A 27,030-nucleotide genomic window follows, 5' to 3' on the forward strand; every position below is an offset into this window, starting at 1 on the left:
TCACATCTTTCGATGATTTGATCTTCCAACATTTTATTTATTTCTTCTTTCACCTCTTGTCGATACTTGTATGGAATCGGGTAAGTCTTTGATCGAAAATTTCCCAAGTTTTTCACCTCAAATGAATGTTCGTACTTTTTAGCCACTCTGTTTTCCTCATTGATCAAATTTTCGTAGTTTCTTAACATCAACCGCAATTCTTTTTCTTTCCCTTCTCCACATATTAATTTTCTGTCTTCTTTCTCAGATTCTTCACACATGTTTACCGTGCATTCTGCATCCTCGTTTGCATATACCTCCTCTTCAAATACCACTGTTTCAATCATATTCTTTTCACTTTCATTTTTTAGCTTTATTTCTTCTTCTCCTGAGCTCGTCTCTTCTTTTGAGGAATCCCAAGTTTCCTTTGTTTCTGATACTCTCAAAGTTTCTTCTTCTGGGCTCAACTCTTCTTTTGAGGAGCCACAGGTTTCATTTTCTTTTATCTTTTTCTGACCTTTTCTCCTTTTTTTTCTTTGTCCTTGCTTCGCTGCCAAATTCATTTCCACTGTTTGTTCTTTACCTGATTCGTCCGTATTTTGTTTCTCATGTTCCTTGTCCTGTTCTTTTTCTTTTTCTTCTGTCAGTTTCATCGTATTATTTTTAAAATCTATCACTACATGTTTTTCTGCCAATTCGTCAACTCCTACTATCATGTCATGTGACATGTTTGGCATTATTACACATTGTAGTGCATACATATTCTTACCCAGTCGTACCATTACTCGTATGCCTTCATTTATAGTTGCCAATGTCCGTTTGTTTGCGCCCACTAAATTTACCCTAGGTATTTTGTAAATTAAATTTGTTAAGTTAACTTCTTCTATTAGTTTTCTGTTGACCAATGTTATTTCAGATCCAGTGTCTATCATAATTTTAATTGGTTTCTCGTTGATAAATCCATCCACAAATTTTAAATTAACTCCATTTTTCTTTTCGTTGTTTCCTGCCAATTTAATAAACTCCTTGGGGTGAGAAAAGATTCCTGTTTGATTTTTGATTTTTCCTATTTTGATTTCTATCTCTGTAATCTTGTGTTTCTCGGGGCCTGTAATCTTCTCGCGACCTTCTTGATTTTCTTTCTCTTAGACGTGATTCTCTTATTTGTAGGAATTGGCATAAACTATCTATGTCTTTGTAGTTTTGCAATGTGATATGGTCTTCCAGCGTTTCTTCGAAATGTCTTGCAATCAGTTCGACTAATTGTTCCGATGAGTAATTATATTGTAAATGTTTTGCATTATTGTAAATTTGTAACACATATGTCCTTTCTGATACACCCATCCTATCATTGTATTTCCCATTTTGCAATCCCTTGTTAATTTCCAATTGTTGGACCTTTCGCCAGAAATAATTCAAAAATTTTTGTTCAAATTGTTGCCAATTGCCGAATTCTTCTTCTTTGCTATCGAACCATAGGCTTGCTTCATATTTGAGATGGTTTCTGATAGTTTCTTTTGCTGTTTCGAAATTTCCGATGTGCTGTATTTTCTTTTTCAGGCTATTTATGAACGGCACTGGGTGTAATCTTCTTACATCCCCGCCAAACCTTATCTTCACGTCATCTGTGCTATGTATAACCATTTCTCTTCTTTCTCCGACATTCTGTTGCGTCCTGTTTTCGGTGACTTGTTTTTCTATTTCTGTGATTCTTTTTTCCACTTCTTCTCTGTCTACTTGAATAGCATTTTCCAACTTATTTTCCAAATTTTCTAGTTCCTTTTTCTGGCCATTCGTTAACTCCTCCATTTTGTTTTGAATTTTCATTTCTTGTTCTTTCATGTGGTCCTTCATTCTAATTTCTTGTTCTTGCATGTGATCTTTAATTTTCATTTCTTGCTGTTCTATCTCGTTTTTCATTGTTGTCAAACATCCTTTTATTTCCTTTTCATACTTTTCTATGCGTTCCTCTATTTTCTTATTGTTCTCTTCTATTGCTTGTTTTGTTTCCTTTTGATTGTCATCCACTTTTTGCTGTGTTTCATCCATTTTTTGATCCACTTTATCCATTTTCTTTGATGTTTCTTCCTGATTTTTATCCATTGTTCGTTTTGCTTCATCCATTTTTTGTGACTGGAGTTGCATAAGTTGTAATATCTTTTCTAATTCTGACAATTCTTTTTTTCCTGTTTCCATGATTGTTGTGTCTAAAATATCTTCTTGGTCTGAATTATCCTCTTGATTTGAATGTTCTTTTTGTTTTTTATTGTCTTTGCTTTGGCTTCTTGTCACAGACATTTGTTTTCAAGAAGTACTGTCCCCGCCAAATATGAAATTTTACTAGTATGTTACCAAGACGACTTTTTCTCACCCAAATATTATAAATTGTCAATAAATATATCAAATGTAAATATCGTAAAAATAAAATATTAAATCAGTTATGTAAAATTTGTACCTAAAGAGATCTAAAATTTTATGTTATCAAATGTAAGTATCTCACTTTTTACCACAGGCATATAAATTTTCAAATACCGGCTTTACTCTTTCTATCCTTCAAATTTGCCCCTAGAAATACTTTTCAATGCTTTCCACGTTGGACGACAGTTGATGTGATCTTGATTATTGATATGAGATAATATTCCTATATGTCATTTAATTTAATCAATGCATTAATAATAATCTAATTAATTTACCAGATCACATATCAATATGTTTTCAATCTCAGGGCTTTTTATAAAATTAATTACTTACTTACGTGGCTTCTAAGTATTTCTCAATGGTTCCTAATCGGGATAGGAAAGAAAAGAGTAAAATAATACACACATATGGGTTACAATTATAATCAAAATATTGTTTATTTTATTTAAATGGCAATCACTGCTTAATATTTGCTATATCTTATTATTCTTAAACATAACATTTACACATGGGAATTTTATTTCCTTTTGGTTTCCAATTGAAAGTTTTTATTAACATTTAACTATTATGATTTATTAGCAACAATTCTATTTAAGTTTGATGAAGCTTTTCTGATATTATTGATTATGTTCTTCAATTTTAAATGTGGTATTTAATACGAAAAACCCATACATTCATGTCCAAACAAATGAGACTGACCTTTTTCTGGTGAACTGAGAATGTCTTCACACAAGACCCGTTTCCTGCTATCCTTGGCTGCGATCAAAACCTCGTCCTGGCTTCCAGTAATGTTCTCCTTTGAAACTAGCTCGTATAGCTCTCGTTCCTGCTTCTGTCGTGATGCTGTGTTCTACCTTTTTCGAAACTGCAATCAGCTACCGGGAACTCTTGGCTCAAGGAGGTTCTTTACTCTCAACTTGGCCTACCTCTCGTTCCACGATAGATACTCCACACTCACGGAACTACACCGGCTTTCTCACTCTCCGTACACTACCGTCTACTACTGGACTTCACTTCTCGACAGCTCAAAACATTCTGATCTCTATTTTCAGTCATTCACCTACTTTCTAAATATCCCTTCCAGATTCACAAATCAACCTTCCACCACCAACTCTCATTCGCAGTATTCCTCAAAACCAATTTTTAATCTTTCTAAATATGCTTAATGGATTTCAAAAAAAAATAGTTAATTCCCATTCTAAAATTACTTTCTACTATTTACAAAATTTAATGACCTATTATCTACTTCAACTGAGTCTTATTTAGCATAGGCTAATGATCGAACCTTCCGCGAACAACGATAATGACCTATTATCTATTTCAACTGAGTCTTATTTAGCATAGGCTAATGATCGAACCTTCCGCGAACAACGATAATGGTACGCTCCATTCACTTTGTTTATTCTCGGCGCATTGTCCCGAGTTTCGTAAGCTTCTTCTAATCACTTCTTAAAATTAAACATAACAATTTGTTGTATACAGGTTGTTCTAAATTTATATGCCCGTGGTTGAGAAAATTGAAAATATTTTATATTAAATTGAACTCTGTTTATAATTATCAAAATTTAATTTTCATATCAAATAGAAATATAACAATAGGTATACGAGTATATAATATGTAGAGTATAGTAGAGTATAGAGCAGCGGTGCTCAAAGCGTCGATCGCGATCGACCCAAAGATTTTGAAGTCGATCCCGATTCACGGAAAAAATGACAAATTGAAAAGAAGGGGACTGCGCTGACACACCATAGGTGCAACTTTATAACTTTTTATCAAATAGAAATGTGTATTCAAATTTTTTATTTTCAAAGTTGTTTCTTTTACTAGCAATCGATCGCTGGACGCTTGAAGTTTATGTGGTAGATCCCACGCAGTTTAAGTCTGAGCACCACTGGTATAGAGTATATACAGAGAGAGTCTGTAAAGTGGAATAAATTCAATATCTCAAATACTAATTGTTTTTTTGGAAAATGCTCAGACCCGTCGATTAGCATTTCAAATTTTCCTTTTTGACATTCAATAAAAATGTATACAGGGTGTCCCAATTTAGAGATATGACGTCATCGTCGATTTTCTTAAATGGCAACACTGTCATTTTGATAGCTAATTTGATAGGGTTTGTAAAGTTATACATAACTGCAAAATATCAAATTTTTATTCTCTACCATTTACAAGATAATAGAAAATAACAAAGTTATATCTGTAATTTGGAATATATTCAATAATTAAAATACTAACTGTTTTTTTGAAAAATGCTCAGACCCGTCGATTAGTATATCAAATTGTCATTTTTGACATATAATAATAATGTATACAGGGTGTCCCAATTTAGAGATATGACGTCATCGTTGATTTTCTTAAATGGCAACACTATCATTTTGATAGCTATTTTGATAGCGTGTGTAAAGTTATACACATCTGAAAAATTTCAAAATTTTATTCCCTTTCATTTACAAGATAATAAAAAATAACAAAGTTATGAAGAACAAGAAGTAATCAAATAATAATTGAATTTATTTATTTCAATTAAGCAAATGCTCATAACGTTGCCCATTGACAATTTGACAATAATTGAGGGCAACATTATGAGTTTTTGCTTAATTTATTGAAATAATTAAATTCAATTATTAGTTGATTACTGCTTTTTCATAACTTTGTTATTTTTTATTATCATCTAAATGGTAGAGAATACAAATTTGAAATTTTGCAGTTGTGTATAACTTTACACACCCTATCAAAATAGCTATCAAAATGACAGTGTTGCCATTTAAGAAAATCAACGATGACGTCATATCTCTAAATTGGGACACCCTGTATACATTATTATTATATGTCAAAAAGGACAATTTGATATACTAATCGACGGGTCTGAGCATTTTTCAAAAAAACAGTTAGTATTTTAATTATTGAATATATTCCAAATTACAGATATAACTTTGTTATTTTCTATTATCTTGTAAATGGTAGAGAATAAAAATTTGATATTTTGAGTTATGTATAACTTTACAAACCCTATCAAATTAGCTATCAAAATGACAGTGTTGCCATTTAAGAAAATCGACGATGACGTCATATCTCTAAATTGGGACACCCTGTATACATTATTATTGAATGTCAAAAAGGACAATTTGAAATACTAATCGACGGGTCTGAGCATTTTCCAAAAAAACAATTAGTATTTGAGATATTGAATTTATTCCACTTTACAGACTCTCTCTGTATATAAAGGTATATTTATGTGTCACCTACCCGCATACTGAGGTCACGAGCCGCCACTGATATCAATGGGGAATATCAATGTGGATTCAGAAGAGGACGCAGTGCAGTAGATCAAATTTTCCTGCTGCATGAAGTACAAGCAGAAAGCTACGAATATGAGATATCTACAGTGGTCCTATTCATTGACTTTAAACAAGCTTTTGACTGAGTAAAACAGAAATAAATGTACAAGGCACTAAGTGGAATAGGAATTAGTGAAAAACTAGTACGAAGAATAAAAGTGACACGCAGAAAAACAGAGAATAGGTTTAAAATAAAGGAAAAAAATGAGATAAGTTTGTGGTATTCTATATCTACTATATAAATTTTAATTTAAAATACTTTAAATTTGATGTTTCAATAACTCGGTGAGTGCCATCGTTACGATAATATTATATTTATTCCTATAAGCCACCTAACAAGTATGCAACCAGTTATGCGTTCGTGCTTAGAACGGGTTACCTAAATTTGGGACCAAATACAATATAAGGTTGGTACTAGATTGGGGAAATTCTGGTCTCAGCGTGTGGCTGTACGGCTTCCGACGGAGGGGCATATCATATCGCCAGCGGAGCGGATTGTCACTTGAATTTCCAATCTCGTTGGATGAACCCATAACTTCTTCCATGGCCATTGTTTAAAGAATACTATTTTTTGGTTGAAATATTCGTTTATAGCAGAGCAGTTTACGTTGGAAGGAATTATTATTATTTTGTTTTGGATTTGTGGAGTGAAAAAGAAGAGTTTTGTTTCCAATATTTTTTTTTGAAAAGCAATGGCCATGGAAGAAAGAAGATAAGATAGGAAATTAAGCCAACCAATACTTTAGTTTGCCTTTATGGAATGAAACATTATTTTGGGGAATTCTTTTGGATGTAAATTGGATGTTTTTTTTTTGGTTCTTTGGAATAGCAGTTGAGTTTTTTGTTGATACTGGGAAAGTACCTCCTTGTCATACCTTCCTTTGGTTGAGGATCTCCCAAGGATTGAGGGAAAACGGAGGATACCTTATTTGGCGCTCCCACCATCAGCTTCACAGGGTTTGAAGAAGCAACACGCCTAAGTTGTAGCTACAGGTTTTTATAGTAAAAAAATTGCATGTCATTTGTTCTAATAATATTTTTCAATTACTATTTTTGTGTCAATAACTTAAAAATAAGCTCTCTAATAATAATATACCTTCAATTTTCATTAAAAATATAGTTAACATAGTAATATTCAACATTGTTCAACAAATTTAATCTTTTCCCAGTTCATATCCTTATTTACAATAGTTGGGGATTATGATTTATGACGATGTTGTGCACAATATCTAGCGTAGATTCTCTTATTTATTAATATTTATTCCATTTGTCAGGTATTGTAGTCAGGTTGTCACCTCCGATCAGATTCGGGATTGTCGGCCAATATTAATCCTCATTCATAGTCAGTTTGTATATACATAGGTAGATCAATAATTAACTGTCTTTGTAATAAATTCAATACATTTTTTTTCTTACTGTAAAAGCTGCGTTGCAGACAGGAGCGTACTAGCCTAGTACGTCAGGAATTAGCTAGTTTATATAAAATTGTATATAGGGGTTATAGGTATTTTTTTCATTAAATTTGTTGGTTGTACATATATGTTTTATTATCCTACCATTTTGAGTAGTATTAGTTAGGTACAGCAATATAGGTCACGTGGAGAAGAATTTATAAAATCCTTCCCTGGCGCTCAACACTACTTCGGAATATCTTCTGGGTCAGTAGTTCCTTTTTTTTACATTTCTTTCCTTATTTTACTTTAGTTTCTTAACACTCTAGTACTTCATTAGGTACCGTCTTATTTCGGGCGTGCAAATACGGCCTGATCCTCTCCTGAGTCCACTTGATACAGTCTCTTAAATATCCAGCTAGCCTATTTCTGTAAAACTTAGTCATTTATTAAGATATCCCATTCAAACAGAAAAATCATACGTTACAATTGACGCTCGCCAACGTGGAGCCCGATTTTCAGTAAGACAGTACCTTTCTTTATTTTGTTGCTTATTGTAAATTTTTCTAGTAAGTATCTTTCTGGTTCATTGTTGTATATTTTGTAATTATATAGAGATATTTTTTTTGATTCCTTTTGTACGTTATTTGGAAAATACACTAGTGCACTTGTATTGCTGTATTGGTACTATTTTAATTTATTTAAAATTATAATTGTAAATCTTGAGTAGGATAATATTTGAATAGGTATATTGGTTGACATTTCGGTCTGGTCGGTTTGGTGATACCTGGATATTTATTTTGAAAAATTTTGAAGGATTTATTTTTTTTTGATAACTAGGTACATTACTACTTTTGATTTAGGTGCAGCCACAATATACTACAGTTAGCTAAATTTTTGCTTACCATACCTATATATAACTTATAAAGTTTCATTTTTTTATATACATTTTCGTTTAAACACTTACTTAAATTATTTTAAATATCTACCCCAAATATATATCTCGGTTATATTTGGTTTGTCGGTTTGTTAGGTCGTTAGTTTAACAGCTCGTCGGTTGAGCAGCTTGTTTAGTAGATTGTCGGTTAATTGGGTCGTTAGTTTGTTGGGGTGGGTTCGGTTTGTCGTTGTTGGGTTGGGTTTATTGTTACTAATTCTTTCCCTATCACCATGTGTACCTTTCAGCCAGAACATTTGTTAGTTAAGGAGTTAGATTATGAGCTGAGGATAAGGGAAATAGAGGTTGAAGAAGCCGCTAAATGTGATAGAAAACGCAGTCTATTGCGTGGTGCTCTTAAACAGGAGCAAGGAAATAGGAGTTTCCGTCAGATTTCAGCTGCAGCTATTCCTTTCCTGGAACAACAACAGAGAATAAATGAGACACTAGAGGATCTTACGCAAAAGATAAATAATTTTAGAGGGACTGTCCATGATAGCATGTATTCCAGATACATTTCACGTCTTGCTCATATCTCTGGTCGTGTCCACTTATTATGTTGTTCAGATGAGGAGCAACAACTTTACAAACGCTCTATGTCCATTAGGATTCTCAGTCTAGAAGGTGAACTCGATTCTCGAGTAAATCCTCTAGCCACGTCCACTCCTGTTTCTTCAGTTCTAGCCTCTAATTCCTTGTTACATCCCAAGCCTGTGCAGGTACATAAGTGGGGAGTTTCGTTTTCTGGTGAAGGTCATTATGACCAAGTAATTTCATTTTTAGATAGGGTAGAATGTCTTCGTGTTTCGAGAGGTGTGAGTGAGGAAGATCTCTTTTCGGCTTCTGCCGAATTATTTACAGGCCATGCTTTTACGTGGTTTATGAACAACCGTGGTAGCTTTACCACTTGGACTGGTTTGGCTCAGAAACTAAAATCCGATTTTCTGCCTTATTCTTTCCAAACTGATCTCTTAGACGAGATCAAGAACCGCAAGCAGAAACCTGGAGAATCAGTGACTATGTTTATTAACACCATGTTGGGTATGTGTAGTCGTTTAGATACTCCTTTAACAGATCATGCAAAAATAAAGATAATTTTAAAATGTTTGTTACCCTTTTACCATGCCCAATTGGCACTGGTTGATATAGCCACTATCGAAGACCTGACAGATAAGTGTAAACGGTTAGAGGAAACTCTATCCTGGTCTTTTCATCCCCCTACAACATCTAATTCTGGTGCTGGATTTAACTCTCACTCCTCGAGAAATCGTTCTTGGCAATCTAGACCCCATACACCGAATGTGTCTGTGACTACTTATTCTTTGTCTTGCTGGAATTGTCAGGGTGTTGGTCACGCATTTCGTGATTGTACCAGACCCCAAACACGGATTTTCTGTCACGGTTGTGGTAGAGAAAATACGCTTAAACGTAACTGTTTTAAGTGTTCGGGAAACGAGCATGCAAAGGCTCGTACCCTGAGCGTTCCTCAAACAGCAGCCCCATCAGGGAATATGACCGCAGTTGTAGACGAAGCTTCAGGTCCAATACCCGCCAGCAGCTCAAACACACCCTCTCAGGAAGGAAGAAACACTTCCAACCGGAGACCAGCACGCAAACCGAAATCAGGGAAAAAGTAATTGTTGGTAACACTTTGGTTGACTCGTACGGTTCGCTTGATCGTAGATTATTCCCTCCAGTCTTAAACTGGAATTTTAGTAATAAGCATAATCAAGACGAGGAAACAGTTCCAAATTCTATACCAGGTTGTACGGTTGTAAATAATAACAATATGTCTATGTTAATACCAGATAATTTTGAAAATAAATCAGATATTTTGGATTTTGATATAAATTCGTTATTAGTTAGGAAACATAATGATAACCGACCTTATCTTGAAATTGAAATTTTAGGACAATCTTGTTTAGCTCTATTAGATAGTGGCTCTAACATTTCTTTAATAGGTTCGTATTCGCTGAAATTGTTAGAAAACACTGATATTAATGTTATGCCTATTTCTTCTCTGCAAGTCTCTACCGCGGATGGTGCAATCCAGTCAATTACAGGTAAACTTGACACAGAAATTGTAGTTGCCAATATTCGGAAAATGATTACATTTTATGTTATCCCTTCAGTTAAAAATTCTGTAATTCTTGGCATGGATTTCTTAAATGCATTTAATAGTACATTAAACTGTTCAGATTTTTCGTTGTTTATATCTTCCTTTAATGTCGCAACTGTAAGTGCCATTCGTGAGTTCTCTAGTTTGTCTAGCTTAGAACAAAACCAGTTAGAGAATATTATCTCTAAATTTTCTTCTCTCTCTTCCAAAGATAAATTAGGCCGTACACATTTAATATCTCATACTATCGAAGTGAACACTTCAACTCCGTTTAGACAATATCAATATCCCATACCTCAGGCATGGCAAGCAGATTTAGGTAAAGAAATTGATTCGATGCTCTCTCTAAACATTATCGAACGTTCAAATTCTTCATATTGTTCGCCGTTATGGATGACGAAGAAGAAGGATGGATCATTCCGAGTATGATTCGATGGTCGCAAACTCAATAGTATCACTACTAATCGAGATGCTTATCCCATCCCTCGGATAGATATAATTCTTAGCAAACTTCAGAATGCCAAATATATCTCTTCGATCGATTTATCCAAAGCCTTCTTACAAATTCCGTTAAGCGAAGAGAGTAAGAAGTATACTGCTTTTGCTGTCAGTGGTAAAGGGTTATTTCAATTTGTCACAATGCCTTTCGGTCTAGTTTCAGCTCCGCAAACAATGTGTCGTTTGATGGACTTGGTTATTGGTCCCCAACTCGAACCATTCGTATTCTATTATTTAGACGACATCATAGTTGTTACTCCTGATTTTTCGTCACATATTGAAATATTGGGGAAATTATTTTCACGCCTTAAAGAGGCTAATCTCACTGTTAATTTAGAGAAATGTAATTTTTGTCGTCCTAATTTGAAATTTCTAGGATATGTTGTTGATCATCAAGGTTTGAGAACAGACCCTGATAAAGTAACCGCTATTAAGGACTTCCCCATTCCTAAAACTACTACACAACTACGTAGGATCTTGGGCATGTGTGGGTACTATCGTCGATTTGTGCCTTCTTATTCTACTTTATTATCACCCCTTACTGACCTCCTTAAGAATAGGAAAAAGGGCCAGACTATCACCTGGACTCCTGAAGCTGATGATGCTTTTCATCGCATTAAAGAAGCTCTTACCAGTGCTCCTGTCATGACTTCACCTGATTTCAGTGAACACTTCTATCTCATGACAGATTGTTCAAATACCGCCTCAGGTGGTGTACTCTTTCAGATGAAAGATGGTTCTGAACACCCCATAGCATATACTAGTAAGAAGCTCAATAAGGCCCAGAAAAATTATTCCACTACCGAGCGTGAACTCCTTGCTATTATTCATGGCTTGGAGGCTTTCCGCTACTATTTAGAAGGTCGTAAGTGTACCCTTATTACTGATCATAGTTCTTTACTCTGGATGCATTCTATGCGTAACCCCTCCCAACGTTTGTCTCGATGGATTTGTAAGTTGTCAGCATTTGATTATAATATCGTCCATCGTAAGGCAAATGGTGTTGTAGTAGCTGATGCTTTGTCTCGAACATTTGATGTCAATCTTCTTGACTTATCCACCTTAGTTCCGGATGCATGGTATCAGAAAATGTTGGAAAAGGTTACTCAAACACCTGATCAGTATCCTGATTTTAAAGTAGAAAATAATATCCTTTATAAGCATGTTGTTAGTTCAGTAGAAGCTTTGTCTAACATGTCTGATTGGAAAATTGTCGTCCCAACAACAAACAGGGATGAAATTCTTCGTACATTTCATGATAATGTGACATCTGGTCATTTTGGTTCTTATAAAACATTTAGTAGGATAGCAGAATTATATTATTGGCCTGGCATGCGCAACTATATCAAGAAATATATTTCTAGATGTAGAGTTTGTGCTACTTGCAAGCCAAGTACTATGCCACAAGCTGGATTAATGGGTACTTTTAGGAACATTGACTTCCCATGGCAGATGATATCCATGGATCTGATTGGACCATATCCTCGTAGCTACAATGGCTATACCTATTGTTTGGTGGTTGTGGACTACTTTACAAAATTTCCACTAGTTTTTCCTCTTCGGAATGCCACTGTCCCTGCCATTGTGAAATATTTGGAGGAACAAGTCTTTTTGTTGTTTGGTGTTCCCCAAATTGTGTCTTGTGACAATGGTCCTCAATTTGTGTCTAAGGCTTTTAAAGACCTTCTAACTAAATACAAAGTTCAGAAGATCTTTTATAATGCTGCATACCATCCGCAAGCTAATCATAGTGAGCGAGTGAACCGCAGTATTGTAACAGCCCTTAGATCATACACATATCCAGATCACAGAGCTTGGGACCAGTATATTCACTCAATAGCTCAAGCCATAAGAACTTCGGTCCATGAAGTTACTCAATGTTCTCCAGCTTATTTAAATTTTGGTAGGAATATTGCTTTGTCTGGTGATTATTTTGGTTTAATTTCGGACAATTCCACAAATCTCCCTCAGATCTCTGAGAAGCTTCATCGTTTAGAGGATATTCAGACTTTGCCTCCAATATTTGCAGACATCAGAAAGAAGTTAAAATCTTCTTACCTTAAGTCACAGAGTCAATACAATTTGAGGAAAAGAGATTTGCGATTCTTTGTTGGTGATCGGGTATTAAAACGTAATTTTGTTAAGTCAAGTAAAGGTGATGCTATTTCTGCCAAATTTTGTCAGAAATATGTCCCATGTGTTGTCAGTAAAGTAATCTCTCCTTTAATATATGAATTAAAAGATAGTTCGTCCAACAGGAAACTTGGTCGATTTCATATAAAGGACTTATTACCAGATAATACTGTCAACGACTTAGAAACTTCGTCATCAGAAGAAGAAGATTAACTTAACAATATTGATCAAGTTAATTCCTCTTTCTAAACTTTAGAAATACTCGATTGTTCAATGAATAGGTTAACGATTGGATTTTGATTTTAGTCACCAGATAGGGACTCTATGTTTTATCTATTATAGTAGTCTTTCTAGCTTTCCATATTCTATGTATCTGAGATGTCATTAGTTTATTATTGAGATTTAGCTTAGTTGGGCTTAATATTGAACTGGTATGGAACTGTTAACACCTTGTATGTGATTATGCTTATATATGTCGTCACTAGTAGATTAGTGTATCTACCAAATAGGTTTAGTTTTGTGTTTAATTTTGTATTTTCTACTGGAAAGTTATTTCAGTGCTTAGCATGATTCCTTGGTACATTAGCTTATTTTTGTCTAAAGAAGTCATTGTGATATTTGTTTGGGTAAATGCAATTTTAGTATACAGTGTGATTCCAAAGTTATACTTCATGTGTCCAAATTTTGATAAAGTTAATTGAGATTAAATTTATGATTAGAAGACTGTGAAACCATTTCATTATTTATTGTAGTGAACATTTCTTAGGAAAGTGGTTTGCCTAGCTTGGCTATGCAAATACGTGGGTTCGAGACTTGTTGCTTATCGACTGTGCACCTGATAGGAAGCAGATTTCATTGCTCACAGTTGTCTAGTTCCAAGCCATACCTCAATTAGTTCAGATGCTGAATCTTTATGATAGAATGTTTAATCATCATTTTAATCATGCACTAGGCATTCTTATTCGATTTTCAGTTTACATTCATTCTGAAGAAACTTAGTCTTAACTTGTATGTTTATCTATCCTTCTTAAGTTTTACTATTGTATTATTCTGATAATGATGGTAACTTCTTTACTATATTGAAATATTGTAGCTTTTGTATTCACCGAGGGATTATTTTGTTCAAGCATCATCTTTCCGAGGAACTAAATTTTTTTTTGTTCATATGTACCTTAGGGTCAGGATCAATATCCTGTTGTCTGTGAGTAACTAGGGAACATTTTCTTAATCTGCAGTTTCTTTAGAAATTGATTTACTTGTTCTCTAGTATTTCCTTAGTTGGATTTATTTATAAGAGTTATTGATATGTGACTTCTTGAATTCTTTCATGAGAGATGACTTCGAAATATTGGTTAGCTTCTTCTGGCCATTCTTATCAATCTGTTGTAGCTATAGCTATAGTTAGAGAATCCCAGAGTAAGCTAACTTCTGTTAGGTCAATTATTCGGTTAGTTACCCTTAGATAGATCTCCCATTGAATCTGATACAAATCTGATGATCAGTTGAGTTAGGGTCATGGTAACAAATATGTAATCATTATTAGCACATTTAGCGCTAAGTTGTAGCATTGCTCAATTAAATCTGCCTGATTGTTCCACCTTGGATATGCTTCCCTATAAATCTGTTGTCCACTGTCGGATCAAGTTAGGATAAAAGTCTTGCTACAATAAATTTTCCCCTTTCTTGTTAATGACTCTTATATTTAGGTTAGGTTATACTGTGGTCTATTTTTTTTGGCATGTTGAGAATTGGATACGAGATTTCTACTGACTGTTCACTTTGGATATGCTCTATTTAAATCTGTTGTCCATCGATAGAACAGTTTGTACTACTCGTCCCATTCGACATTTTTTTTGATTAGAATTTATCTGAATTATGAAATTTAGCAAAGGGTTATAATAAACCTTAACTATGTATGTTGGTACCATATGTGATATATTGGTCATTAAGACTACCCCATTTACATGACTCATAATTTGCGGTTAGGTATAATCGATCGAGTCAGCTGTAAGTGTGAGTAAGTTAGTCGTCATATAGGTTATATTAAGTTTTGTATTCGAATATTGTGGTTATGGTGTTCTTGTTGACTATAATTTGGGGTTTTATAGAAATCTACTAAATCAACTGGAACACAATTTGGTCTTTAGGATATATGTCACCGAGTACTGGTCCTACGAATTTGGACGATGTCCTCCGATAGGTTAGTTTAGAGTAGTGAAGTATTCTTAGGTACGTACTATATTTTTGCTATTTGGTTTGTTCACGCCTGTGTTGGATCCCACAGCGTGACTTTTCCTCTATGAATACTTGCATTGAGTATTTGTAAGTACATATGGAAAAATTGTTCATACGATCAATTTTTTTTCCGAGTAATGGGGGAATGTAACGGTGAGTGCCATCGTTACGATAATATTATATTTATTCCTATAAGCCACCTAACAAGTATGCAACCAGTTATGCGTTCGTGCTTAGAACGGGTTACCTAAATTTGGGACCAAATACAATATAAGGTTGGTACTAGATTGGGGAAATTCTGGTCTCAGCGTGTGGCTGTACGGCTTCCGACGGAGGGGCATATCATATCGCCAGCGGAGCGGATTGTCACTTGAATTTCCAATCTCGTTGGATGAACCCATAACTTCTTCCATGGCCATTGTTTAAAGAATACTTTTTTTTGGTTGAAATATTCGTTTATAGCAGAGCAGTTTACGTTGGAAGGAATTATTATTATTTTGTTTTGGATTTGTGGAGTGAAAAAGAAGAGTTTTGTTTCCAATATTTTTTTTTGAAAAGCAATGGCCATGGAAGAAAGAAGATAAGATAGGAAATTAAGCCAACCAATACTTTAGTTTGCCTTTATGGAATGAAACATTATTTTGGGGAATTCTTTTGGATGTAAATTGGATGTTTTTTTTTGGTTCTTTGGAATAGCAGTTGAGTTTTTTGTTGATACTGGGAAAGTACCTCCTTGTCATACCTTCCTTTGGTTGAGGATCTCCCAAGGATTGAGGGAAAACGGAGGATACCTTATTTGGCGCTCCCACCATCAGCTTCACAGGGTTTGAAGAAGCAACACGCCTAAGTTGTAGCTACAGGTTTTTATAGTAAAAAAATTGCATGTCATTTGTTCTAATAATATTTTTCAATTACTATTTTTGTGTCAATAACTTAAAAATAAGCTCTCTAATAATAATATACCTTCAATTTTCATTAAAAATATAGTTAACATAGTAATATTCAACATTGTTCAACAAATTTAATCTTTTCCCAGTTCATATCCTTATTTACAATAGTTGGGGATTATGATTTATGACGATGTTGTGCACAATATCTAGCGTAGATTCTCTTATTTATTAATATTTATTCCATTTGTCAGGTATTGTAGTCAGGTTGTCACCTCCGATCAGATTCGGGATTGTCGGCCAATATTAATCCTCATTCATAGTCAGTTTGTATATACATAGGTAGATCAATAATTAACTGTCTTTGTAATAAATTCAATACATTTTTTTTCTTACTGTAAAAGCTGCGTTGCAGACAGGAGCGTACTAGCCTAGTACGTCAGGAATTAGCTAGTTTATATAAAATTGTATATAGGGGTTATAGGTATTTTTTTCATTAAATTTGTTGGTTGTACATATATGTTTTATTATCCTACCATTTTGAGTAGTATTAGTTAGGTACAGCAATATAGGTCACGTGGAGAAGAATTTATAAAATCCTTCCCTGGCGCTCAACACTACTTCGGAATATCTTCTGGGTCAGTAGTTCCTTTTTTTTACATTTCTTTCCTTATTTTACTTTAGTTTCTTAACACTCTAGTACTTCATTAGGTACCGTCTTATTTCGGGCGTGCAAATACGGCCTGATCCTCTCCTGAGTCCACTTGATACAGTCTCTTAAATATCCAGCTAGCCTATTTCTGTAAAACTTAGTCATTTATTAAGATATCCCATTCAAACAGAAAAATCATACGTTACAATAGCGCTGTTTGACATTATAAGAATTTCGACCGTGCGATGTTTCAAACCTGATTGCTCTAGCCACTATGCAGATTTTAACCATCGCACGGTCGAAATTCTTATAATAAGAAACAGCGCTTAAACTTGTTTTCAATAAAACATGAATTTCACATTGGCGGTAACAGTGACCGTGACCTCCATCTTCGAAGGCCGCTAGGCCGACACTGAACAATGCAGCGAGGCGAAAGTGGCGGGGTGAGAGAGAGGGTGAGTTGATTTGTAAAGAAGTGTTGTCAGATTTCTCCCAATACGTCGCACTCATTCTCAGCAGCATAGGGAACCTAATTTTACGAATGATCCTAGTAGCAACATTACTTACCGATTAATATGTAAGCATTTTTCGACAGGAACTTGAGAAAATCTTCAAGTGCTCCAATGCAAGCATCGACTATTGCTTTTACTGCCTTGTTTTTGGTCAAAGAAGTAAGAAGAGCTCTGATGATAGCAATTAGTGTTATTATAAAAGATCCGAATGCAATACTACCAAGATGGTACTTGAAGACAACTCCAGTACTGGTGCAAATTGGACTGTCCAAGTTGTTCTTGTTTCTAAAATAAATATAAAATGTTAGTATATACTGTTGCGTTTAGTAAATTTCAATTTCCGACTTATCATCTACTTATTTCGTATGCTTTAAATGATGACGCACGGGTAAAGATTCGCGGACTCAACTGTAGATAGCTATTGATAAATAATTCTAAGTATTGAGGACTTGTGTGGATTAATGTCTACGTACACCTGGTTTGGCGTATTAATCTTATATACGATTAAACAAATCATTACATTTAAAATTCCTGGATGTATTAGTACGAAATTAATAAAACATAAAACAATTTTATTCAGGTTCTGAAACTGTTTTTCTGGTTTTGTTTTCTTGTGGCATGTCCAGAGCCGGATTTAAGGCAGTGGGGGCCCCTGGGCAGAATAATTGGTGTGGGGGCCCCTGGGCAGAATTGGTGTGGGACCCTACCTCCTACCATTAAAAAATTGTTTAAAACTTTTAAAAATAAAAAAAATGTTGATCTACATTTATAAATATATTTTTAAATAATAAAAAATACAAGAGGTGTAACTTGTTACCGTAAAATATTAAAAATAAATATTGTAAAATGTACCTATGGTTAAAGTCTGGGTATTATTTAGATTTTTGAATTGAAAATTCCTTAATTATGTTTGACATATCTATTTAGTTCCTTTAAGACATCTTGTTTAATGCTCATTATAGAGAGATGAAACGCTCTTGGCTCATCATAGACCGAAGGCGATTTTTAATTAACTTTAGTTTTGAGAATGATCACTCTCCTCTGTAGTTAGAGACAGCAAGGCTGAACTTGCTCTCTAGAATTCATGCATACACCATTTTTTTCACTTATTCGATAAGAATGTTTTTTCGATAAAATACTCACTTTTTTAATCATTTGGAAAAAACCGTCTAAAAACGTGTTTTTTTTTTTGTTGAAAAATGAACATATTTACTCGCAAATTTACTGCAAATAACTGAAATAATAACAGACTTCTTCAAAGAAAAGTTAAAAAAAAACAGAGATCCACTATATGATGGAATTATACTGCATCAAACGGATACCAGAGAAACAACCCCTTTACGCAGCATACAACGAACCCGACGTCATAACATCCATAAAGATCTGCGCTGGATGGGCCATGATGAACGGATGTTGGAGACCGAAACACCAAAACATATAATGAGGCAAACACCAGTAGGGAGAAGGTCAAAGGGAAGACCCAAACTTAGATACATGGAACAAGATCTGAAAACACTTAAGATTACCAACTGAAAAAATAAAGCAAGGAACAAAACAGAATGGCGGAAAATCCTAGAACAAGCCAGGACCGAAAATTATTGTCGAGCTACTGATGATGATGAATAACTAAAATAATAACACTACATAAGTGTTAACTTAGTGAAAAAATGCTATAAAACAAAAGTTGCTGACAATTCGTCAGTTTATCCATTTCCGGACTTATTTTGATCTTATTTTTTCACACCCGAGGAGGGTCGAAACTTACCTCTAGGGCAAAAGCACAAATTGGCAAAATTATCTTTTCTTCTTTGACATGTTATTATTTATGTGTATGCCAAATTTCATGTCAATTCAAAATTTTCTTTAAAATTTTCAGAAAAAACCGTGAGTCAATGGACTCTTATAGGTACCGGTAACAATGAGAGCACACAGCACAATTTTATTTAATACGCACCTTTTGAATGATTTTAGAAATTAGCATTTAAACTTGTATCCCAATTATTTATCAGTTAACAATCCAATGTACAACTTAAATATTTTCTGGCCTGGCCTGACCATGTTTGTATGAGTAGCATGACTTTATTTAAATTTTTATATTTTAAAAGTCCCAACCCTGCAAATACTAGATAGGAAACTTCTAGGCTATCACAAAAATAAAGTAAAAACTTACCTTTTTCAACAGGGGTAACAGTACGAAATAATACAAACAGGTGAGTGGCGAGTACCTAATATTGCTGTTTTACTAGATTATCGTAAATAATATTACAGCTGACTATTATTCTTTCTGCAAGTAGCACAAAGTCACAAAACAAAAAACAAATGAGTGATTTAGTGCCAGATTTTCAGATTTGCTTATGCCACAATTTTTGTCAACGGGATAATTTAAGGTCAAACTCGTAACCAAATTATGACTCAACAAAAATTCCACTTGATTTGTTCTGAGTATTTTGCAATCCATGCAAAAAGGGTATTCTTTTTCTCATGATCATCTTTCAGTGCGTCACAGTTTTTCGATTTCTCTCTAACGCATTAAATTGTATGTGACAGAAAAAAAGGCACGTCTGGGAATACTTCGGTAATTATTCTAGTTCGGTGATTATTCTAGTTGTCGATAGATGGCGCCATAATCAAAAAAGAATTATTTATTAAATAAAATAATAATATTATCAATATAATCTGTACAATTTATAAGACTATACAAATGAAAGAAAATACCATTTTATAAATGCAATAGACACAATTGATTTGGTTTTATTCCAAATTGAAAATAAAATTTGACAACTGTCAGATTTAACTAAAATGTCACGTTAGAATAAATGTCATAAATGTGTATTATCACGGACTTACCTTTTTTTCTATAATTTGTGACGCACTGAAAAATGTTCATGAAAAGGAGAATATTTAAAAAATATGCATGACGTAGAATATGATTTAGAAGACAAATAAGTTGTAGGCTTAGGAGCGAAGTATGGCTCAAATTTAAGTTCAAACTTTGTAAATGTGGAGTAAGCAATGTTTTGATCAATGTTATTATACTCAGTGGCGTAGTGCCAACTCAAGATAACGATAAATAAGAAATTATTTTGATATACATAATTATGTTTACATAAAACAAAAATTATTTTATGTGAATAATGTGCTGACTTTTTTATGTTTGGGATTTTGTGGGGGCCCCCGGAATGTGGGGGCAGCTGCCCAGCCTGCCCTCCCTTAAATCCGGCCCTGGGCATGTCGTAAGTAAAATATTGTGTTTATTAGTGTATGAAACAGAGGTTGAACCTCGCAAAATGGACACAAGTCCGGTTTTATTTTTTTTTTCTGATTAATCAAGGGGTGCTTATTATGAGACTAACTTTTTCTTAAAAAAAATTCGCCCCGGAACCCCCCTTTTTCATCCCTTTAAAGGGTGTAATTTGTGGTTTTTGCGAAACGTAGCCCTTCCTGTACGTTTTGCAAAAAATTTGCCTAATAGTAAAATGAAGAGGACTATATTTTCTACTACATATTTACTTCCCGACAGCATATGTCTATCACCCACCGTTTAGCGGGGGTGGTGCCCCAAAGTTGACAAGTTTTTAAAAAAGATTTTTTAAAAAAAAATTATTTTTTCCTAACTATAATGGAAATCAAGAATAAACCAATAAACCCTGCAGCAATTAATCACAAGTAAGTGGTTGATTTTTTGGTATAGGCTTTTTATACAATCGGAATCGCTTATGCTAGAGTAACAAAACTTTCAGCGATTAACCATATACAAGTATTATTTACAAATTTGTATAATGCACCCACATATTTTCCCCGGAACCACCCAAAAAAGGAGAACCAATAAAGAAAATAATCAAAAATTGATTTTGGGCAACCACTACTGTGGTGTGGCCTTAGGGTGCAAAGAAAGTAAAATATGGATACGTCATAATGTGTAGTAGACAGTGTGTTCTTTTATTTTTCATAAGTATGTTATGAATAAAATGAATAGGTAACGAAAAAAAAACAACAAAAACTGCAGCCCGCCAAAGCATTTCTGGAGTTTACGGCGCCACTGTGCCGTAACGGTTGCTTATACGAAAAAAATGCATAGGACCTTATTTGTAAAGAAAATAGTGATCTTTAATTCTGTATAAGTTTTGTTTCACAAAAACGCATAGGTCATGAGAAAATCGTAAAAACATGCTCGCCAAGGGATAAGGGTAGTTTCGGCAGTTTATTTTCAAGGATAGGGGTAGTTTCTGCAGGGATGTTGCAATAACCATATATATTTATGAAAAACCCCTTTGATGGAGCATATGCCCATATGCGAAATTTCCGAAAATAATTAAATAACGCCTACTAGCTGGCATATTACTTATTAGGCTATTTCGAAAATAAGACTCTTACATTAACAAAAAAAGCTCGTTTTCAACAAGACCAAGTATGCAAAATTCGATTTAGCAGAACCGCACTTACAGCCATTTTTTCATAAGAAGGTTCCCACTCACCCCCACATTTACAAAGTTGGACTTAAACTTGTGAATTCAAATATGCGCCGAATTTTATGAAGAATATGATGATTAGATTTGCAGTGCCCTTTCATTATGTAAATTTTGAAAAATTTTGATTTTTTTAATTTTTGATATTCAATTACGCCCTCTAGCGGTGGACCTACAATTATGAAAATCATTTCCAGGCTTTTCCCAAGGCAACTTTTGTTATAAATATTTTTTTCTCAAAGCTGTACTATAAACGATTCCTGAGATATGACCGAGAGCCATTCTTATTGGGACACCCGGTACATTAACACTTTACCATGCGGTATCGTAGGGGCAGATCAAGATTGCAGGTAGTTGAATAAATTAAAGTCATCGACTTTATGTCGTTTAATTTAATACTTTTAAATATGTAGTCTAGTCTACAATTTAAACCCAACCACTCTTTGGTTTTGCGGTTAGGTACTGGCGCAAGTTCTTCAAAGATCACTGAAGATGGACTAATAAGACCGAAACAGTTCGTTTTCGGACGAATGAATTAAATTAATTAAAACAATAATTCACAAACTATCAGTTAGTCTGTATACTAAATGTCAATAAGCGATGCAGGCATGTAAAGACAACGATTTTAGTTGTTAAAGATGTTCAAAATTTAGCCACTCGTTCCATAGTAACAGTATATTATTAAAATCACTTTATGACCTTTTCTCTTTTCTCGATTATTAGTTTTATTCTATACTATATAAATTATTGTAATCACTGAATACATCATAGATAGTGGAAAAAATAATACTATCTATTAATTAAATTAATGAATAATTTAATACATTGATTGATTGATGTTTAATAATATATTGATTATACAAATAAGTAATTGTTATTTACGGAAATAAAAGGCAGATATCGAGCACTGAGTTTATTTAATCTTGCCCAAGTATACTTTCGCTATCTAGAGCATCTTCAGGGGCATTTCGTCAATAAAAAGAAGGTATTATCCTCGAATGTCATCTAATAAAATAGTTTGGTGGCAACTTAAATTGACATATAAATACACACTTAACAAAGAACAAAACAGATTAATTTGAGTGCCTGGCAAGATTCTACATTTTTGCAAGATGGAAGCAGAATGAATGATGGAATCTTGCAAAAATGTAGAATCTTACCAGGCACTCAAATTTATCTGTTTTGTCCTTTGTTAAGTGTGTATTTATATGTTAATTTAAGTTGCCACCAAACTATTTTATTAGATGACATTCGAGCATGATACCTTTTTTTTATTGACGCAATGCCCCTGAATATGCTCCAGATAGCGAAAGTATACTTGGACAAGATTAAATACACTCAGTGCTCGATATCTGCCTTTTATTTCCGCAAATTTCATATATTCGAGCATTCAACCATTTCCTATTTTACCAAATAATTGATAACCAAAATGATTCAAAAACTGAACGAAATAGACATCTCTATGTTTCTGATGACGAGATCGCTGTCAACTAATGTTTATTACTCCTGCATGGCTTATGTGAATAAACTTCAGTATTATTTTACTAGTAACAAAGATATAGGTAGGTATACTTACTTCGACCAGTACCATTTTGCAACAGCTCCAGCAATAACCATGTATTGTACCCCAATGATAAACTGTGTACTCCAGAAAGCAATGATAACGTTAAAACCCATTGCGATTTGCATCACAATATTTTGTTTGTAGTACAAATAGTCTGGTATCAATTCGGTTAAAACACCTGAATTGACCATGAAGACTGTAGTGAAAACTAATAGTGCCAGTATAATCAGCTCCACAAGGAACGTCTAAAATAAAAGAGATATTAGTCATAGCGTGGTCGGAATACTTGAGCTTTAAGAGTGATATGGTGGAGTATGATAACATTTAAATGCGTTTGACGCAGCGCTCTATTAGTAGGAGATCCGATATAGGCTCTGAGCTTCGCTGGTGTCGCTCCTAGCGGATTACTAATTCAACTTTCACCGGTAATTTTTAAATTTATTATTTAATTGTTATCGCTTAATATTTACAACGCTAAAAAGTAATTAAATTGTAATAAATTTTTTTAAGATTTTGCTAATCATTTTGACGTTCTATTGATGAAATATTAATTTCTTACTTCGGATACTTTCACAATTATCGTGTAGATGGCGCTAAGATTAATAGATTAATTTATAATTACATATTACAGAACATTAAAAAATCGTAAATTCAGTATTTAAAACGTAAGTATATTGAAGGTCAAACAGCTTTGACCAACTAATAGTTTTTATAATTAATGTTTTTAATTTTAATTTTAAATTAATCACTTTGACATTTATGTCAATTTTCCGGTAAACGTTTACAGACTTGTCACTACTGGCGCTGGCGAATTTATAAATATCCCCTCTACGTACAAGCTCACAGCGTATAAGGTCGATTTGCACCGATCTGTTTAATGGATAAAAATTATTGAATATAGTCCGTCTGCTATAACTTTTCCCATGCGGTACGATTTATTTTCAATCAAATTAAGTTAAAACAGAATAGAAACGTACTCCGATATCTGTAGTATATAGGGTGAGGCAGATAACTGGCCTATTAGAAATATCTCGAGAACTAAATGCAACAGAATCATGAAAATTGGAATAAAGGGGTTTTGAAGGATGATCTATTAAATGAAAATATTTTCATCTTTTTGCATAGGTACCGGAAGTTGCTTATAACTTCGATTTTTTTTAATGGGACACCCTGTATATTTTTACATTTTTGGATTCTCTTCGATGTCTTCTTTCTTAAAATATGAGGTTTTGTAATATTATACAGGGTATTTTAAAAGATAATTACGTTTTTTTATTAATTTCGTAGCAACATTCACACCCTGTAGAATTGTAGTAGTTTGACATCTAAAACTCTACTTACGTTCAAATGATTTTTAATTACTATTGTTAAGAATCGTTAGTATAGCTAAATTTTTAATTTTAGTATACAGGGTTGGTCGAAACTCGGAATGAGTATTTTCTGAGTTTTCTTAAATGGAACACCCTGTATTTTTGTATTGTAATGAATTGATATTTTATGGTACTTTTTTATTTCTTAAACATTCCCTATACCTAACTGCTTTAAGTTATTGGTGATTCAAGCTAAATATTAATTGCAACAAAAAATACGTAAAATTTTATTAGGTTGGCCGTGAAAATACTCAATCCCAAATAAATTTTCAGAAATAAATACATATTAATCCAGACTGGTCCTTAAAATTACCAATAATGGTTTAGCTATCAAAATACCTACGTAGTTAAGATTGTTGGTGCGATTAACAATTAAGCACAAATTAAAGCAGTTAGGTATAGGGAATGCTTAAGAAATAAAAAAGGACCATAAAATATAATTTCATTACAATACAAAAATACATTGTGTTCCATTTAAGAAAACTCAAAAAATACTCATTCCGAGTTTCGACCAACTCGTAGAGTTTTAGATGTCAAACTACTACAATTCTACAGGGTGTTAATTTTGCTACGAAATTAATAAAAAAACCTAATTATCTTTCATGATTCTGTTGCCTTTAGTTCTCGAGATATTTCTAATAGGCCCTTTATTTGCCTCACCCTGTATAGTATTCGCGGTGTGCAAGTACTTGGAAGGGAATTGAGAAACGATCGTGCGCGAATAACGGAGAAATATTGCAACTTTCTTAAATAATTCATATTGTCAATTGAAATTGTCAAATTGACGTACATTTCATATCTACTGTCATTGAAGAAGAAAAATTATATGTTGCTCCACAATATTGATATGATATGCAATTATTATATAAAGGTAAATTTAATTAATTGTATTTTGCTTGCAGGTCTGCATTTTAATAACTAATTTTATTTACTACATACAATTGTTTACATTTTAATAAAATAACCTGAATCTTATCTTTTCTTTTAATTATTTTTTTGGACTATGGCCTTGACAATTATCCAGTAACCAGGACTAATATAATTGGCCAATATAATTAAAAGTGCGAATAAAGTTGCAGAGCGTAGAAATAGGTGTCGCTTTGCCGAACTTGCACGGTCAGAGTACAGTATACAAAATGTATATACACATCGACGTTCGTTTCAATTTATGTTTTGACTTAATTTGATTGAAAATGAATCGTACCGCATGGGAAAAGTTATAGCGGACGGACTATATGTAATTTAGTATGTGAACAATTACACAAAACAAGTGTTGTCCGATCTAATCTTGTTCTAGCTATAATTAATTAAATATAATTTAGCTCAACAGGCCTTAAAGGCCCATGGCTTGGAATTTCTCCACGGTTTTTCTCCATTTTCTCCTGTCCATGGCAGCAGTTCTCTAATTTGATATCCCGATTGTTTCCAGGTCTTCCTTACATGCTTCTAGCTACCTTTTCCTGGGTCGTCCTCTTCTCCTCTTTCCTTCCCCTCTCAGCAGCGAGTCCCTTGACCATCTTCCGTCAGCCATTCTCGCAAGATGGCCTAACCAACTTAGTCTCTTTGTTCTGACCATCTGGCTTATTTCTGGTTTCCGGTACAGCTCTCTGCTCTCTGCATTTGTTCGTCTCCTCCAAACGTCTTCATCGTTTTTTACTACCCCGAATATCTTCCTTAGGACACTCCGCTCCCAGATGTTCAGCATATTTTCTTGATTTTTGTTCATGACCCATGTTTCGCTCTCGTAAAGAACTGTGGGCTGGATCACTGTTCGATAGAGTTTTAAGTTTGCCTCTCTGGAGATGTTTTTGGCTCTTAGTAGTTTGTGTAGGGCTCCGACTGTCTTTCTTCCTCTCGAAATTTTTTGAACTTGTACTTCTTTAGGCGCGATTGAGAGTAAAATTTCATAATACTGCGCGCATGCGCACACAGACAGTATGGCGTTTAGTTGCTAAATCTTTCTAGTTATGTATAAATATATCGGTGCAAGAAAAGGTGTGAAAAGAATATACAGTAGACTCGCGATTATCCGAGGTAACTCGGACCGTGACTACCTCGGATACGGAAAAACTCGGTTAACACTGACATTGGTTATATCAGCGATTCTCAACCTGTGGGGCGCGCCCCCTTAGGGGGGCGCGCTTTTAGTAATGGGGGGGGGGGGGCGTGAGCACATAAAAAATACACCAACATAATTAACTAATTTACTAAAATCAAAGCAAAACAAAATTCTGACAAAATAAAAAATAAAATACACATGAACTTGAATAGGAGTTATAATCATAAAGAGCACTCAATACTAAAAAGTAAGATTTTACTGTTTTTTGTCAAAATTATTGAACGAGGGGGGGCGCGGTGAAAATAATTATGGAAGATTGGGTCGCAAAGGGTAAAAGGTTGAGAAAAGCTGGGTTATATTGATAGAAAAACACGTGAATAATCATAACTGTGGATATTTTAATGACAAAATTAATACAGTACTGTCTATAAAAGATAAAAACATTTACCTTAATAATGTTACTGTTTA

At 34.0% G+C, this 27,030-nt stretch overlaps 1 protein-coding gene across 1 annotated transcript in view; it reads right to left on the bottom strand.

The window, feature by feature from the left end:
- LOC126891865 (choline transporter-like protein 1) overlaps positions 1-27,030 on the bottom strand; it is a 224,822-nt gene that overhangs the window by 28,301 nt on the left and 169,491 nt on the right. The window contains exons 9-10 of the mRNA XM_050661191.1: positions 23,146-23,378; positions 17,159-17,388 (exon numbers count right to left, since the gene is read on the bottom strand). Coding sequence (XP_050517148.1) covers positions 17,159-17,388; positions 23,146-23,378 — 463 coding nt within the window. The remainder of the gene's footprint in view (positions 1-17,158; positions 17,389-23,145; positions 23,379-27,030) is intronic.

The sequence above is a fragment of the Diabrotica virgifera genome, chromosome 9, assembly GCF_917563875.1.
Source record: "Diabrotica virgifera virgifera chromosome 9, PGI_DIABVI_V3a".
In the NCBI taxonomy this organism is placed as follows: Eukaryota; Metazoa; Arthropoda; class Insecta; order Coleoptera; family Chrysomelidae; genus Diabrotica; species Diabrotica virgifera.